Source organism: Bactrocera neohumeralis, chromosome 3, assembly GCF_024586455.1.
Source record: "Bactrocera neohumeralis isolate Rockhampton chromosome 3, APGP_CSIRO_Bneo_wtdbg2-racon-allhic-juicebox.fasta_v2, whole genome shotgun sequence".
Classification (NCBI taxonomy): Eukaryota; Metazoa; Arthropoda; class Insecta; order Diptera; family Tephritidae; genus Bactrocera; species Bactrocera neohumeralis.
Genome location: NC_065920.1, coordinates 29,149,483 through 29,167,777, shown reverse-complemented (window position 1 = coordinate 29,167,777; position 18,295 = coordinate 29,149,483). Strand labels below are relative to the sequence as shown.

The following is an 18,295-nucleotide window of genomic DNA, read 5'->3' as shown; positions in this document are numbered from 1 at the left end:
AAATTTTACCTTACATTTTGCACAGCGGAAGGAAATATTTGTTTACATCGAAGAAAATTTCTTCCCCCCAACTCAACACAGTGAAAAATGTTACGTTACAATAACTTTTCTAGATTTTACTATATTTCAGTAATTTAATAAGTTATGGTAACCATGGTAAAAAAGACAAAACTCGTTGTATACATTCTACAGTAGATAGTCGGGAACTCTATTTGGTTATTTTAACAGCTGATATGCCAATTAGTAAGTGGTCAAAGCATAAATGCGAATTGTGATTTGTTTTGATTAGAAAACTAGCTTTTGCAAGTGAAATATTGTGTCTAGGATTCGCAGGATTCATAGGATTTCGTGAAATATGACGGATGAAGTGAAGAAATATTTCAATGGTCTACTACATAAGTGCGTACTTTTAAATACATTGTGCGCTATCTTTTATAAATTGCTATTTTCTTAATCGCTAAAGGGTCAATGGTCTCTATATAATACAAGTTACAGACAGAGATGGAGTGCCACTGCTACGAGTAAGTCAGGATAAGAATGTTGACTTCGCGCTTATGCCTTCCTTCATACCCACTTTTGCAACAGCCAGTGAACAAGCAGGAAAATTGGGTTTGGGGCGTAACAAAGTAATTATATCGATGTATTCCAATTATCAGGTTGGTCAAAAAAAATGTGTAGCATTTGTAATTGTATTAATAAATTTAATAATTTTATTTACAGGTAGTGCAAATGAACAAATTGCCACTGATTCTTACTTTTGTTGGTGGTGAGCACTGTAATACAGGCCACATTTTAGCTCTAGAACACCAATTAGATGCACACTTAGAGGACATTAAATTGGCCGTAAATGAAGCGTAATCATATTTGAACTTTTTCACTTTTCTAAAAGCATATATGTACATACATTCGATACATTATGATATATATTTTTCAATCTACTCTTGATATATAATACTTCGTTTTTCTTGAATGTTTTTTTGTAATAAAATCAAATATGTTTAATGTATTTTACTCAAATTAATCATGGAAAGGCATAGTTGTGTAAATAGGCGATCGGAAGTATTTACTTTATTTCAATCAGGAAATTATTACATTTTATATATGTTGATCATTATATCAGTTAATACAAGTGGATAATATTTACTAATTAAACTTACAAATATATTATAAAAAGTGTACAAATAAATTTCCTGCTGGTATGATTTACAATCAAAGGAATGCTGATGATGATCCTAGAATTCAGTATAAATTACATTTATTAAATACATTGAGTTTACACTTAACTTTTTTCCTTTATAATTAAAACGACACTAGACACATGTGGATAAATATCTACTGAAGGTTCATTCAAAATATGAATGTGAGCACTTGTATCTCTTTTTCACCTTATTTTAGAGTTCATCTCGTTGACGAGTGTCGTCTGCAACCACACCATCACAAGCAGCTGGTGTTTCGAACACATAATTGTATTCACAGCGATTAGGTTCTGCTACAGATTTAATGCCATTTTCAAGACCACATTTGAAGTCTACAATTGTTAAACGTTGCGGTCCATTCCAACAAGCAGTACCGTGGGCATACTTTTGTTTCTGGTATTTTTTATCACCATCTCCAATCCACTGCTCATAGCTTCCCAAATTAGTTTCATGCCCACTGCTGCGTTGTTTTTGTGAAGCACGTTCGAAAGGACATAAAGTATAAAGGTATTCTCGATCTTCAAATGTAAAACATTCGCCGTCCAATGCAGCATATTCTTCATTAAGCCCATAATCCTTTGAAGTCTGATCTGCAATGTTTTTAATCTCATTTTCGATTTCGCGTACTTTCTGCTCAGCTTCGGAGTAAGCATTGCGAGCCTCGTTTGCCAGATCTATTAAATGTTTAGTCTCCGGATCATAATCAGGCTCCGGGTGTGTTGCGTCTGCCACACTTCCTACACCAACATCAGCTTCACCTTCTTCATCCTCATAGAGGTCTTCCTCTCCGTAGGCACCTTCATGTTCATGATCTATAAATAAAATTACAATTAAAAATAATTCATATTCAAGGAGAAATTTGAGAAATTACCTTCTTCGATTGGGAGTTGATCTGATCCTGTAGGCCCCGTCTGACCCTCTTCATCGCCTTCGTCTTCTTCTGGATGTTCAACATCTTCGACAGTTGGTGGTTTAAAAAGACCTTCAGCTAACATCTTAAGCGGTTTAATGCGTGGCCACGACAAATCATAAAATGAATCTAAATCAATGCGATCGCGTTCATCGAGGAAATACTTTGCTTCCTCAACAGTTACAATACCATTGCGGTCACGATCTAGTGTCATGTCTACCATTAACTCAGTTACTTCCACAAAACCGTCCTTGTTCGTATCATATTTAATAAATGCCGCTTCAGACTCATAGCGCATGGTCTGTGAATCTTCTTGTGATTTTGCGGCCTCGGCCGCAGCTGCATCTTTTTCACGCTGTTGCTCCTTATATATTTCTAGAGCTTCTGCTTCAGCGGCTTCTGCATTTCTTTTCAATTGCTCTTTTTCTGCTTTAATTGCTTCCTGCTCATTGCGTCTTTGTTGCAGCACTTTATGTTTTGCTTCACGTTCGGTGCGCATTTGTTTACCTTTGCTAATCAGTTCTGCTCGTTTTTCACTACCGCGCTTATGTAAATCTGCTAATGACCGTTTTATCTCTTCCTCTACACGTCCTAACTCTAAACAAGTGTTTGCACATGTATTACCACCATCTTTCCATTCGTCGCTGCCGTCACAGCAGTCACATATTCCATCATTCACACGTGTACTTTGAATGTCTTGTTGGCGGAATCCAACATTTTCACAATTAAAAACAGCATTTGGGCAAGCTGATGTTCCTGGTTCATCGCTACCGTCTTCGCAATCGCAGAAATCATCGTTTATCTGTGTATGACGAATTGTTTTTTTGCTATCTAGACATACCCAACTTTTGTCCGGGCGAGGAGCGTACAATGAGGCCTTGTATAGCGGTACACCTACCGGTCGAGGGACGTCCGCTACGGATAACGTTACTATTATTGCCAATAAAAGCAGCTGCAATTGCAAGCTTTTTAAGCCCAACTGATACATTTTCCTAATTTAACAATTTAACCAAGACAACAAAGTTAGTTGATTGGGCTTACGTGGTATTACACTAATTTTTTGTATTACGACCCAAAGGAGGAGGTAAAATGTATGAAGAGGACAAAGAAATGTCAAATGCCGGCGTTTACTAAAGAGAACGTTTATTTTACGTTCTCTGTTAATTATTTGACATTTACACGAAATTTAGATAAACCATCGACAAATAGGTTTATCGATTATTATAGAAATATCAATGTATTAAGGAATGCAAATCGGGATTTCCTAAATCAAATATTTTATTTATGTTTTATTATAGACGACAATTTAAGATATACATATATGGTATACTTACTTACTTACTTACTATACGCATTTGTTATAACGGCAATTGTTCAGAATTTTGTTGGTAAGTACATTTAAAAACACGCATTGGCCCTTCTCCTAAGGGGAATCAATCAAGGGACAGCATTACCAAAACCGCTAACCTATCCAAGAAGTTCAATGTAACCTTTAGCATCAAGGCTGAGTGGAATGATTCCACAATAGACATAAGGTCGCGGTGCATTCCTCTTTTATAAATCAATCAATAATTCTGGAAGCCTGGGGAAGTTGGTTTTTATGTTGTTAGGTCCAGGAAACGTGTTGTTTCGACTGGGTCGGACCATAGGGAGAAGGGTGTCAGATGAGTAGGGCTTTTTGGGCATGCAAAGATGTGGTTAAAGTTATGCAGGGACTATTTGGATCTGGATAAGTTGGGGTCTCTCTAGTTTATCGTGCTTCTTGTCTACAACGGGTAATGGATCGACTCCAAGCACGCAATCCACTGAAAAGGCGCCGGTGAAGGTGTGAATGGCGGTCAATGCGGGTCTGAACTTAGTTGCGTCCGAAGTCTGGTCGGCGTACTGTTTCATGTCGTCCACGTAGTCAAGGAAAGACCTCTTGTTGTTCCTATGAAGCGGCTTCTCTTGAAAGAGTCGACTGCAGGCATGGTTTCTGTAAAAACATTAAAGCAGAAATGCTTGGAGAGGAGTGCATTATGTTCCCTAACTGCAAGCATGTAGGTGTTCAACATAGAGACATCACGAGGCATTCCGTTATAGTTCGGAGTGTAGTGTTCTGACATGTCTGAAGCGACCAAATTGGTGCGGCGTAGTTTAGGACCGGTCGGCCGATTGCCTCCTATGTTGCCAACAACGTTTCTTTGTCTTTTTTCTATGAGATGCCAGCTATTTACATGAGGATTTTATTGCGGTTCTGTACTTTGGCAGTTATTACAGTCGTATTAGAAGTGAAGGAGCACAGGCTGTCTAGTGCCACGCGTAAAGCCTTAGGACAGTCTAAATTTTAACGTTATCGACTGCAATGTTAAAGTCTAGTCTGGAATTCTTTGTCCAGTTCGTGAATATGGCCGCTTTGGATTTATTGGGGAGAGTGGAACCTATACAGAAAAGAAGCGAGAAAGGTCAGAGATATAGCCGTTTATGAGCGTACGAGGTGATAGAAAATCCCTCTGGTGGGTGAGGCAGTTTCGAAATGTAGAAATTAAACAGGAACGGGGAGAAGACACCACTCTGCAGAACCTCCTGTTTAATTCTTCTCAATTTGGAGTGTTTACAGTCTGTTAAAGGTAACAAATACTTTTGTTATTTAATAGGTTACCAATGTGCTATGACTTAAAGTTGAGGCCGCTTACTACGAATTTCGGTAGTAAATTTTAATAATTTCGTCTTGTTTGATCGTATATCTTTCTGAAATGAAATGAAATGGCAAACCTTACTGAAAATAAATGCCAAAATAGCGGGAAAAATTAGGCGTCGCTTACAGTCCCCATAGGTCAACTTTTGTAGCGTTCCTATTGAAAAATCCGTTACATAGAACTGTGATTGTCAAATAAATACACAAAGGCATAATTATTCGAAAATGCAAAGTTTAGCGATCTGAAGATTCCACGACTGAAAATGAAGCTGCATGAACGGGTTTGGCAACAAATGTCTTAAAGTCCGATTTACAGTCACGGTTACGTGAGGCCAAGGAAGCAGAAAACTTTAATGTTGACGAATATACATATATATCAATAGGAACTAGAGGAAGAAACAACCAAATCACAGTTTAAGGAAGAGACTCAGTGTTCAACAGAGGTTATTTTGGCTACGATGAAAGCATTTGACGAGCATCCGTCAGTAGAGTTGGAAGTACATGGGGCTCATATATCAATGCAGGAAGAGCGGTCGGAAGAGCAGGAAGCGTGTATACGAGTGCAAAGGTCTTTATAATCGGAGGAATAGGAACCGTGTGTATTAGTACAAAGATCCCCCTAGTCAGTAGAGCAAAATGAACTTAAGGCTGAAGTGAATAAGACTTTGCAAGAAGATACAGTTTTGCAAGGTGTAATACAGTAAACGCCAGTAAAGAAGAAGAATGCATGAAGTGGAGGTGAACAAATGTAGCTCGAGTGGAGTAATAGCTGCAGGAAGCCGAGTCACAAAAGCATATTGGGCAGAGCAGAGCAGTTTAAAGTTTGTGTATGGCTGCTTGCATCGAGTAAGGGCAAAGTACTCGAGCTCTGCGAAGGTTGGAAGTCCCGAAGTTCCAAGCGAGCTGCACAACGGTACCATTGGAGGGCACGTGCGAATAATGACATCCTTAGAGAAATTGAAGCGAAAGTTATATTGAGCTGATTGTCGTCAATCGGCTATGGAGAGGATTGCCAAATTTTCTGTGTGTGTTGTATCTAAAGGGTCTTGGTCGAGGACTCTTGGCCAGATGAAGCAGTATAATTTCGGTACGCCATTTGAGCGAATTGACATAGGAGTAGAGGGCCCATCTTCCACCAACAATTTAGGAAACATACATGTTTTGGCAGTCTCAGCGAATTGTCACGAATATACCCGATTCCTAATCGAGACGCTGAGGCAGTAGTGGAAGTATTTATTTACAAGTAGGTGACAAGAAATGATATACCAATGGAATTACGTTGTGACCAAGAAAGGAATATCGCAACAGCTTCATTTCAAGAGTTGTGCCGGAAACTGGATTTCCAGAAAATGGATGAAATTAACTCCAATAAGAGAAGGGCGACCAGTATTAACACCACCAACAATGTCAGCCTGGAAATCCAACGCAGCATAACTCTTGCCAACAGGTGCTACTTCGGACTGAGTAGGCAATTGAAAAGTAAAGTCCTCTCTCGACGAACAAAAGCCAAACTCTATAAGTCGCTCATAATTTCCGTCCTGCTATATGGTGCAGAGGCTTGGACGATGTCAACAACTGACGAGTCGACGTTGCGAGTTTTCGAGAGAAAAGTTCTGCGAAAGATTTATGGTCCTTTTGCGCGTTGGCCACGGCGAATATCGCATTCGATGGAACGATGAGCTGTACGAGATATACGACGACATTGACATAGTTCAGCGAATTAAAAGACAGCGGCTACGCTGGCTAGGTCATGTTGTCCGAATGGACGAAAACACTCCAGCTCTGAAAGTATTCGACGCTGTACTCGCCGGGGAAGCAGAGGAAGAGGAAGACCTCCACTCCGTTGGAAGGACCAAGTGGAGAAGGACCTGGCTACGCTTGGAATATCCAATTGGCGCCACGTAGCGAAAAGGAGAAACGACTGGCGCACTGTTGTTAACTCGGCTATAATCGCGTAATCGGTGTCTACGCCAATTAAGAAGAAGAAGAAGAAGAAGAGAAGGGCGACTAAGGATAGAAGTTAACAGCATTCTCGAAGACGATATGAGAGACATAAATGTTATGTGTTTTGTACTGAAAATATGTATGTATGTCTAATAGGGACGATCAGACTTAGGTGGAGGGCAGTGTGACGAATCGACGATAAATTGTCAGAATTAACTCGATAGCGGAGTTTATAGTTGCCAAATTGTTCTAGGGATGATGTTTTGGTAACAATCTACTATATATGTAAGTGCGGCTGGATTGTGCAAAAGACACAGTTCTAATTAGAGTGTTGCTTAGTAAAGGGCTATAAGAAAGAAGTTGTATACTTGAATTACGAGTTATAATCGGTTGTTTGAGTAAGAAATAAAGATAAGTGCATAACTATTAAATTGGAATTTATGTATAATTAACAATTGAGTGATCGAACTCAAGAGTGAGCTGCAAGGTAAACGGTTTATGACAAATCCGTGCCGAAAAATTCATCATTCGTTGTCTCTAAACACTTTGAATTTGTTACTTATATGGGAATATTTTGATTAAGGCTAGAAATATCATGGAAGAGGAATTAGGGTAAATGTATAGTTTAGTTGTCTCAACGAAGTAGTGTTTTTTTTACCCATATTATTTTTCACAAAAAACAGTGGTAAGATCTGGAAAACTCGAAATATCGAGCTGCTAAAATATTGTTCCAACTGTTAACCACGAGGGAGACCTTATAATGATTTGGGGGTTCATGTCGGCTGCTTGCACCGGAAATCTAGTTTTTGCTCAGTCTACGATGAATAGCAGAGAATATCTTCAAATATTAGACGAGAACTTAAAACAAAATGTAAAAAAAAATCAGGAAAACGTCGACTTGAAGCATACAGCTATAGTTGTCAAAGAAAGGGTATGATGGTATAACCCAAAACAGTTGAATTCACCTCTTCAACCCCCAGATCACAATCCTATTTGGATTTTGTGTTGTTTTGTAGGTAGAAACATTGGAAAAAGACTCGTAACCTCAAAAATTATTTGCGGAATGCCTCGACTGAAGAATGGAGGATAATTTCGAGTGAAGTTACTCAAAAATTGGTTAACTCCAATTTTTTTAAATCTTCGCCACAGTTGTTAAAATTAATTTCCGAAATAGTCTTCAACGCGCGTAGCGATTCACGTTTAATATCTTCAATTGAACTCAAAACGGTTTCCCTGGAGCGGTGGTTTGAGTTTGCTGAATAGCCGGAAGTCACACAGCGCTACTTAAATCAGGCGAATACGGTGATTGTGGCACGATATTCGTTTAAAATTTGGCGAAAAACTCAGGAAAGTCAATGCAGTATGCGACTGTGCATTAACGTAGTGCAAAAATCAAGAGCTATCGGCCCATAATTCCAGTCTCTTTTTTCGAATAGCTTCGCGCAAACGATGCTTAGCACCCAAATGGTATTCCTTGTTGAAAGTTTGGCTGTTCGGAAGGAATTCGAAGTGCACCACATCTCGGTAATCGAAGAAAACTGTCAACTTGATTTTTGACCTGCTTTGCGTGGTTTTTCGGCTCAGCTTTTCCACGATATTCGGCCGATTGATCGTCTGTTTTCGTATCGTAAGCATAGATCCACGATTCATCGCGAGTAATGATATGTTTCATGACATCCTGGTAGTCGGAAAGCATTGCTTCACAGACGTTAACGTCACGCTGTTTTTCGAAAAAAAAAATGAGAGATTTTTGAGCAAATCTTAGGCCCAAATTATCTCTCAAAATGGTTTTCAATGATGCTTCCGATATTATAATAAGTATAAAATGTTCGGTTGCACTCGACTTACCTGTTTTCAATTTATCTTTGACTTTCTTCGTATACGCGGTGCAGTTAACAACGAAAAGTAACTTTTTTCTGTCATTTGCATTCAGAGAACTTTTGGCTATGAAGCGTAGAAGATTTTTTGATTTTCCTATCAAAGAATTGAATTCACATGTTATGTTTTTTAGTAAACAATTTTCCTGGCACCTCGAAATATTTTTCCGACTGTGTTTTTTACCATATAGAACATTACTAAAAAAAATATAAAAAGCGATACAATTTTTAATATTGTCAATGAAATTGTTACGCGAAGTTGTTGTGCGTTATCGTGGGCTAACTTTTGATTCGGCAAAGAAGATGTTATTTACAGTAGCAAAGAGTCTCCAATATCCTAATGCGTGTGTATGTATCGGTGACTGTTTAGTATGCACGACGCTTGGCGGTAACAGTAAATTAGTAAAAGTTACGTGCAAGATAAAAAGTTTGGCCAAAGTTTTGGGGCTGATGGCGTTGTTGACGCCATGTGATTGGCTTTCTGGAAAGATTCTAAGCAAAGACAACCAACCATACTAGCATTTAAAAGCCGAAGCGAAGAAACGGTTTTTTCTCCGTGTCCCGCTGTGAGTTTTACGAGTATCGATGCTGCGTTGCGACTGCTAATTATTGTTTTTATTATTGTTATTATTATTTTTTCTTTTAATTTTCCAGTGATTCTAATTGTGCCTTCCTCCGTTGCAAGTGTCGAATATTTATAGGTTGGCACAGGTGGCGATGAAAGCTCGATGAAAGCTGCTTCCTGACTTAGAGCAAAGCGCCGTCAATTGTACATTTTTATTATTATTTATATTGGCAAACAAAAAGTTTCTTATTTGATAGAACTTTAATGAAATTTTTCGTTTTGATTTGTTAAGCGGCACAGCGATGCATTTCGGCGATGGTTCTGGTGTGTCAAGCAAAGTTGTTGCAAATGAAATAATCAATGGGAATGGTGAAAGACTTTCAAATATTTATAATATTACCAACGAATATCCAATTAGAGAGATTTAATTATTATTTCTTAACTTTCTCCCAAGTGATGCAAGTGAGTTTCGTGTGTCCTTAAAATTTCGAGACACTTCGAACCATTGTCGATATTTTAACAGTGAATTTAATAATTTTTGTTTTAATGTTTCGAATGTTAATGAAGTAATTATTAGTCAGTATAATATCATTTCAGCCAAGTCGATTCCTTACCGTGTGATTTCTTTACCCTGATGGTGGAGAATATAAAAAAAGCCGTAGCGCTAAATAAAAAAGGTACAATATTTTGCATAAATGTCCTTAACGACAGTGCCGTTAGTTCTGCTTTCTCCAGGTTAGACAAAGGAAAGCGAGTGAGTCAGGTGGTGAACGAGGACAAGAAATATCTTCTGTAATCTAATAAAGGGTAAGAATTCGCGTCTTGACTCTTACTTTACCGTTGACACTCATAACTTTAGGGCTGTAGATAATTCCGTCTATTTTGGAACCAGCATTAACAACAGCAACTATCAACAGGTGCGACCTTGGACTGAGTAAGCAACAGAAGAGTAAAATCCTACTTCGACAAACCAAAACCGAATTCTATAAATCGCTCATAACTCCCGTTCTCTTATATATGTAGTGCAGAAGTGTGGACGATTTCGACATCCGATGAGTCCGTGCTAGGTGTTTTCGGGAGAAACGAAGATTTATGGCGCTGAAAACATACTATAGGTGATGGCGAATATCGCAGACGATAGACGTCTAAATGTACGAGTTTAGCTAATTACAGACAGCGACTACGTTGGCTAGCTGATGTTGCCCGAATGGACGAAAGCACTACAGCTGTGAAGGGGTTCGTTGCAGTATCCGCTGGTGGAAGTGGCAGACTTCCACTCCGTTGGAAAGATCTGGTGTAGAGCGGTGTGGTTCCGCTTGGTATTTCCAACTGGCGACAAAATACGAGAAGAAAAAAAAGAATGCATGAAGAAAAAGTTTAACAACAATATTTTTGGTGTAGGTCTTCTTACAATAAGTTTGCGAAAATTAAACCCTTACTAAGATTTAGGATATTGTCTGCTTTCACCTCAATGAAATATGAGGGCGATCCGAATAGAACCTAGCGAAAAGTAAAAAAAAAACGAAAATTTTTCAAAAAAAAGAAAGAAAATGGTGGAGTATTCCTAAACAAAGTATCTTTTACATGTGATATGATTTGTTAGGGAAATCAAATGTTTTTTATTTGATAAAGTACAATCGATGCAATTAACTTCTGGATATAACATCATTCAAATGGCCTCCACTTCTTAAGCAAAAGAGAATTCAAATAACGCCGCAGGAAGTAGTCTAATGATGTTAAATCACAACTACTTGCAGGCCATTCAATGTCACAATTTCTTGAAATAATCGAATCGAATTTTTCTTGTAATAACAAAAAAAAACTTCTTCCAATTGCGTCTATAAAAAGTTGATTATCATCGATCTATACCACTCTCCATTGACAGTAATGGCGTCACCAGCTTCATTTCAAAAGAAGCAGTACGGACCGTTGATTCTACTAGACACCAAACTGTCAATTTAGATGAATGTAATGGTTGTTCTTGAATAATTCGTAGATTTTCTTCGCACCAGTATCGACAGTTTTGTTTATTTACCGCATCACTCAGATGAAGGTGAGTCTAGTAGGAGAAGATAATTTTCTTAAAAAAAGTTATCTTTTACAAGTTGTTCCAAAGAAAAATCAGCAAATTCGCGACATTTACGGTGGTCCAATGATTTCAGTTTTTAAGTGAGAACAACTTTATACGGATGTAACCGCAAATCCTTCCTTAAAATGTGCCAGATTCTGATTTGAGACAATCCCAATTCTTGAGAACGTCTTGGAATGGACAAAATGCCATTTTCAGCAACACTTGCCTTAAAGGCAGCAGTACTTTCATTACTTCGAGCGGTTCTTTGTCTTATTGGCACTTGAATTTTTTGTAAAGTAAAAGTATGCTCGAAATTTTCAATAATTCGGCAAATAGCGAGCACATATAGACGATTATTACGAAGATAAAATGGCAAAAGCGCACGTAAAGTTGCAATTGTACTATGTAGAACGATTATTATACTCTTGCAGCTTGTTGCTACAGAGTATAATAGTGTTGTTCACATAACGGTTGTTTGTATCAAAATAATCGAGTTAGATATAAACTTATTTATATATGTATGAAAGTGACCATTTATACTTATGTATGTATATAAATAAGTAGTCTGACTGTCTGTCTATTCGAACGCCTGCCAGTGCAAGCAATAACTTAAGTAAAAACAAGTAAGGAAGGGTTAAGTTCGGGTGTCACCGAACATTTTATACTCTCGCATGGTAAAGTGATAATCGAGATTTCATTATCCATCATTTACATATTTTTCAAATACCGTATTTGTGTAAAGTTTTATTCCGCTATCATCATTGGTTCCTAATGTATATATTATACAGAAAAGGCATCAGATGGAATTCAAAATAGCGTTATATTGGAAGAATGCGTGGTTGTGAACCGATTTCACCCATATTTCGTACATGTCATCAGAGTGTTAAGAAAATATTATATCCCGAATTTCATTGAAATCGGTCTAGTAGTTCCTGAGATATGGTTTTGGTCCATAAGTGGGCGAGGCCACGCCCATTTTCAATTTAAAAAAAAAAGCCTGGGTGCAGCTTTCTTCTGTCATTTCTTCCGTAAAATTAAGTGTTTCTGACGTTTTTTGTTAGTCGGTTAACGCACTTTTAGTGATTTTCAACATAACCTTTGTATGGGAGGTGGGCGTGGTTATTATCCGATTTCTTCCATTTTTGAACTGTATATGGAAATGCCTGAAGGAAACAACTCTATAGAGTTTGGTTGACATAGCTATATTAGTTTCTGAGATATGGTTTTTTGTCCATAAGTGGACGACGCCACACCCATTTTCAATTAAAAAAAAACCTGGGTGCAGCTTCCTTCTGCCATTTCTTCCGTAAAATTTAGTGTTTCTGACGTTTTTTGTTAGTCGGTTAACGTACTTTTAGTGATTTTCAACATAACCTTTGTATGGGAGGTGGGTGTGGTTATTATCCGATTTCTTCCATTTTTGAATTGTATATGAAAATGCCTGAAGGAAACGACTTCATAGAGTTTGGTTGACATAGCTATAGTAGTTTCCGAGATATGTACAAAAAACTTAGTAGAGGGCGGGGCCACATTCCAAAAATTACGTCCAAATATGCCCCTCCCTAATGCGATCCTTTGTGCCAAATTTCACTTTAATATCTTTATTTATGGCTTCGCCATTTTGTGGGCGTGGCAGTTGGCCGATTTTGCCCATCTTCGAACTTAACCTTCTTATGGAGCCAAGGAATACATGTACCAAGTTTCATCATGATATCTCAATTTTTACTCAAGTTACAGCTTGCTCGGACGGACGGACGGACGGACGCACAGACATCCGGATTTCAACTCTACTCGTCACCCTGATCACTTTGGTATATATAACCCTATATCTGACTATTTTAGTTTTAGGACTTACAAACAACCGTTATGTGAACAAAATTATAATACTTTCCTTAGCAACTTTGCTGCGAGAGTATAATTACGATATCTTAAGAGGTTACATGGGTTTCCTCGGGTAAAAAACAGCGTTTTTTCGACAATTTTTTTCTCATATAAAAAACGAAATATTACAGTGCGAAAATGGACGATATCCTCCTTCCCATATAACACAATTCAAATTCAACTTGATTCCTTCACTTTTTAGAATATAGGTATATAAATCAAGATACAGTTAATATAATGGGATATTTGAAGTAAGCCACCCTACTTCCAGAAATTATCCAAATCGAGCACAAACTGATCCAGCCCCTAGGGACCGAATATGTCAGCCCCGTACTTATAGTTGACTTTTCACCGAAAATATCGATCAATTTGTTATATACATACATGTATGTAAGTATGTATACTTGAAATTAAGAGAGAGAAACCTGATAGTAGTATGTCTGTGTATTACAAATGTGATGATTCGGATCAATATTTACCTTAACCCCTATATACCTAATAGAAAGATCTTCGAATTTCTAGTTGACTTTATACCGCATATATCGGTCTCTTACTCGTTTAATAACGGGTGATGCAAGTAGAGACACTTTTTTCAATAGACTTTTTTTAACATATCATGCGAGAGTCATCACGTTATTTTTGGGCAGTATTGTTTGGCATTTCATCATAGAAAGACTTGCGCTTGAACAAAGTTCACAAATTGTTCAACCTTTTTTACAAAATTCATGTTCTGTAAAAAATGTGTTTCGCGCGCTTTCCTCAACTTATGGTCAATATAATCGACCCACTGAGCGTAGTATTCGCAACACCATTACCCATCTTAAGTCCCAGCATTCATTAATTGATAATATTCGACCAAGTAGACCACGTCCAGCACGAAATGAAGAAAATATAACAGTCGTAGCTGAGAATGTACACGAAGATCGTGGAGAGTCGATTCGGCGTCTCTCTCAGCAACACGGACTGACGTATGGAACGACTTGAAAAGTTTCAAAAGTTTCAAAAAAATCAGACGTTTTCGAGCCAAATTTAGTTCAGCGATGAGGCCCATTTCTGGTTCCATGAGTATGTAAATAAGCAAAATTGGCGCATTTGTGACGAAGACCAGCCTGAAGAGATTCAAGGGCTGCCTGTCCATATTTCTTCAAAAATGGTGCTGGTGAGAACGTAACCGTCAATGGCGACCATCGTCGCGCCATGATAACCGGCCTGAAATTTAAGCTCGTTATCTCGGCGATATTTGGTTTCAACAAGACCGCGCCACTTCCCACACACCGTATCATTCAATGGATTTATTGAGAGAACCCTTCGGTGAGCAGATAGTTTCACGTTTTGGATGGACCATCTGAGACGTAGCTGCAGCCAACATTTGAAAGAGATAATCTTCAAAAAATAAATGCCGAAGAACGATAATAAACACTTTACCATTAAATTCGAAATTTCTGTATATTTTCTTCAAAAAAGTAGGGAATATCGAAGTGGATGACCATTACATATATACATATGTATGTATAAAAGTTTTAGTTGTAACATTTCTGATAATTCAAATACTTCTTTGTGTAGTTGAAAATAAACGAATGAATAAAGTTTTCATCAGTTCAACTAGATAATTTACAACCCATAACTGATAAAATGCACAGCTCAAAAACCAGTTTGACACCAGTTAATACTTAAATGTGGTACTAAGTTGTATGAATCGACAGATGTAGTTTGTATATATGTAACTTAGATTTAAGATGTTGAAAATGGCAAAGTATTAGTTTAATAGCCAGATAAAAAAATTCCTCTTTCATAGCACAATAAACGTTTCCAAGTATGCTATTGTATTTACAGTATCTCTCCTGCCAAATTCAGCGTTCATTGCCTTCTTATCAGCTTTATTGCCATTTTCTACATTTGGAATTTTAAAATACAAAGGCAAACAGGAAAAAGTTAAAAAATATGTATCACACAAAACCGATTGTAAAATAAGTGCGCACTTCAACCCTATCAAATGGCCAATCGTTCGATGCCACCCCACCAGCTTCCCCGGAACCCTCACTCTGCTGCAACGAGTGTGTTCGCAAAATAGTGTGAAATTGTCGAAATAAATGCGAATTTTCGCACGTTTTCCCAAATGAGTTCCTTATAAAAGCAATTGAAAGGTGCGTTTATTTAAAGTAGAGTTGTGGGCTGAGGTGTGGGGGTGTGGCCGTTTAACGTTCTTTAATACCACTGTTATAACTGCATGTGCACGCGCCGAATTCGGAAATCTTTTCTAAAGTGAATTGACTAGCTTCTCCAAGAGATATGTATCTGCACACGCATTTAAGTCGTTTAAAAAGTAACGGTGAACATACACATCTGTAAACGGTGGATGAGAAAAGGATTTGCCATTATACTAATGTTGGCGCTTAGATTAAATGGACAAGAAGGCCAAAGAAATCAATGAATAAAGTATACACAATTATTTAAAATGAGTCCATTGCGCTCCGATGCAAAAAATATTTCTGAACATATTAAATATGTTAATGGTGCCATGGATCGATTTGGATTGTGATTTTATACCTTACATAGATATTTTAAAGTTAATCTGATATTTTTATAGTTAACAAACTTGACTGAAACTTGTATGTTTTTTATGCACTGTCCACGACCACGCAGGAAATGTCGTAGACCTTATAAAATTATATATAAATTACCTGAGTCCCTTAATTTTTGAGATACCGATCTGAAATTTTGTACAGGTGCTTTTCTACTCAAGAAGCTTTTTATTTGGGAACCGCCGACATCGGATGACTATAACATATATGTAGATTTCATAAATCAAAAGGGGGGTCTCTCATCCGAGGCTGGTTATACTTATTCACTGGGGGTGTTTTTTTACGTGGCGGGTCCCAAACCCAGCGCACAACCCTATGCAGGGGTGTTTCGCCTTCTCACTTTAGCTCACCTTCGAACGGATGTTCTTAGGCTACCCAGAGGATACTTGGTCAAAGACCGGAAGTCGTGAGCTGCTTGAGTCATATGTAAAAGAATCGTTTCTGGCCACTCCCAAGTGAATGGCGATCAGAGAACTTTCCTCACTTGCGTGAACTTCTACACATGACCCCATCCTCCTGAGAAAATACATGTCCTTGTATGGAAAACTTTTTTATTTGGTGGGATATCTTTACGAAATTTGACATGGTTTATTATCCAAGGCAATTTCTAAAGAAGTTGTTCAGATCGGACTACATTAGTATATACCACTTAGCTGACATACAAGTACGAGAGTAGTTAATGGTTAAAATGTGACTTTTGGTCAAATAATCGTCCTTCGAATTTTGGATTCTGAGCAATTTTTGGTCGTCAGTCAATTTGTGCGGAACAAACCGTGCACACACCTTTCGTAAGCCCAAATGTTCGGTCAAAATGCGATAAATCGATGTTTTGGAGATGTTCAATTCCATTTCCATGATTTTCAATGATAAATTCGGTTGATTTTTGATGAATTCACGCACAGTTTCGATGGAATTTCCGGTGATCACGGATTTTGATTGGCCCACATGTTGATCGTCATTTATGTCCTCACGACCACTTTGAAAACGTTGAAACCACTCGTGCACTTTGCTACGGGATAGGCAATCATCGCCATAAACTTGTTTCATCAATTGAAACGTTTCGGTAAAAGTTTTACCAATTTTAAAACAAAATTTAATGTTGGCTCTTTGTTCGGAGCTCATTTTAGCACCAATAATACAAACATACTGACACTTAAAACGCAATAACTTCACTTCCAATTGATGAAATGTCATCAAATTCTCACTGGACAATCGATAAAGATTGCAGATTCTAACGTACCAGTCGACATATAGATGGCGTCAACAGGGGGCGCTAGATTCTAAAAGTTACTATTAGTACCTGTTTACTTTGGAACGCACTTTGTATATAAAGAGTGATCCCTTTCGAGGTTCCCTTTTTTGAAAATTTTCTCTTTCAAATGCTGGCCGCGGCTACGTCAGATCGTCTATCCATTGAGGTCTATTTTCGATGACTCGTTCGAGCATTTCGACTGATAACTGGCAAATGACCCGCCTGATGTTTTATTCAAGGCCTGAATCGAAGCGAAATTTTCCGTTTAGGCTTTAGACTTTACATATCCCTACAGGAAAAAGTTTAACGGTGTGAAATCACACGGTCTTGGTGGCCAATAGACCTGCCCAAAACGTGAAATTATCTGTTAACTGAAGTGTTCTTTCAAAGATCCACTAATTGATGCGATGTATGGGAAGTGACGCCGTCTTGTTAAAACCAAATGGTCGGTTATTATGGCGCGATAACGGTCACCAATGACGGTTTCGTACGTTTTTAAAAAAATATTTACCGATGATTCCGCCAGTCCATAAACTACACCAAGCCGTTGTTTTTCTGGATGAAATGGCAGCTATTGAATCCCTTCAGAGTTTTCTTCGTCCCAAATGCGAAAATTTTGCTTGTTTACATACCCTTAGAGTGAGAAATAGGTTTCATCGCTGAAGAAAATTTGGCTCGCAAAGGTGGGATCTTCTTGGAACTTTTCAAGCGCTTTCAATTTAAAATCTCGATGTAAAATGCGCCAAGTCGTTTCATACATCAGTCCGAGTTGCTGCGAATATTATTCAATAATATGGGCCGGGTTTCAATATGGGTGAAGGTGTTGCGAACAGTACGCTCAGTAAGCCGATTATGTTGACCACAAGTTGAGTTATGCGCGTGAAACATATTCCTTACAGAACCTCAAATTTTCGTAATAAAGTTGAACGATTTGTAAACGTTGTTCAAGTATAAGTCTTTCCGTGATGAAATGCCACCCAATTTTCTCCTTTTTTACTGACGTAGACACAGCTTACGCGATTATAGCCAAGTTAACAACAGCGCGCAAGTCGTTTCTTCTTTTCGTAATGTGGCGCCAATTGAAAATTCCAAGCGAAGCCTTGGTCTTTTCAACGGAGTGCAGGTCTTCCTCTTCCTCTGCTTCCCCCGGCGGGTATTGCATCGAATACTTTCAGAGCTGGAGTGTTTTCATCCATTCGTACAACATGACCTAGCCAGCGCAGCCGCTGTCTCTTAATTCGCTGAACTATGTCAATGTCGTCATATATCTCATACAGCTCATCGTTCCATCGAATGCGATATTCGCCGTGGCCAACGTGCAAAGGACCATAAATCTTTCG

At 38.2% G+C, this 18,295-nt stretch overlaps 2 protein-coding genes across 2 annotated transcripts; one reads left to right on the top strand and one right to left on the bottom strand.

Moving 5' to 3' along the window:
• The first annotated feature begins 208 nt into the window (after nt 1–208).
• Nucleotides 209–952, top strand: LOC126752913 (ragulator complex protein LAMTOR3 homolog). Its single transcript, XM_050463954.1, has 3 exons — nt 209–399; nt 464–656; nt 721–952. The coding sequence occupies exons 1-3, from the start codon at nt 356–358 to the stop codon at nt 856–858; spliced, it is 375 nt and encodes a 124-aa protein (XP_050319911.1). The 5' UTR covers nt 209–355; the 3' UTR covers nt 859–952.
• An 85-nt stretch (nt 953–1,037) lies between these two features.
• Nucleotides 1,038–3,241, bottom strand: LOC126752906 (glucosidase 2 subunit beta). Its single transcript, XM_050463943.1, has 2 exons — nt 2,068–3,241; nt 1,038–2,008 (listed from the first exon to the last, which is right to left on the bottom strand). The coding sequence occupies exons 1-2, from the start codon at nt 3,092–3,094 to the stop codon at nt 1,392–1,394; spliced, it is 1,644 nt and encodes a 547-aa protein (XP_050319900.1). The 5' UTR covers nt 3,095–3,241; the 3' UTR covers nt 1,038–1,391.
• Nucleotides 3,242–18,295: the final 15,054 nt, after the last annotated feature.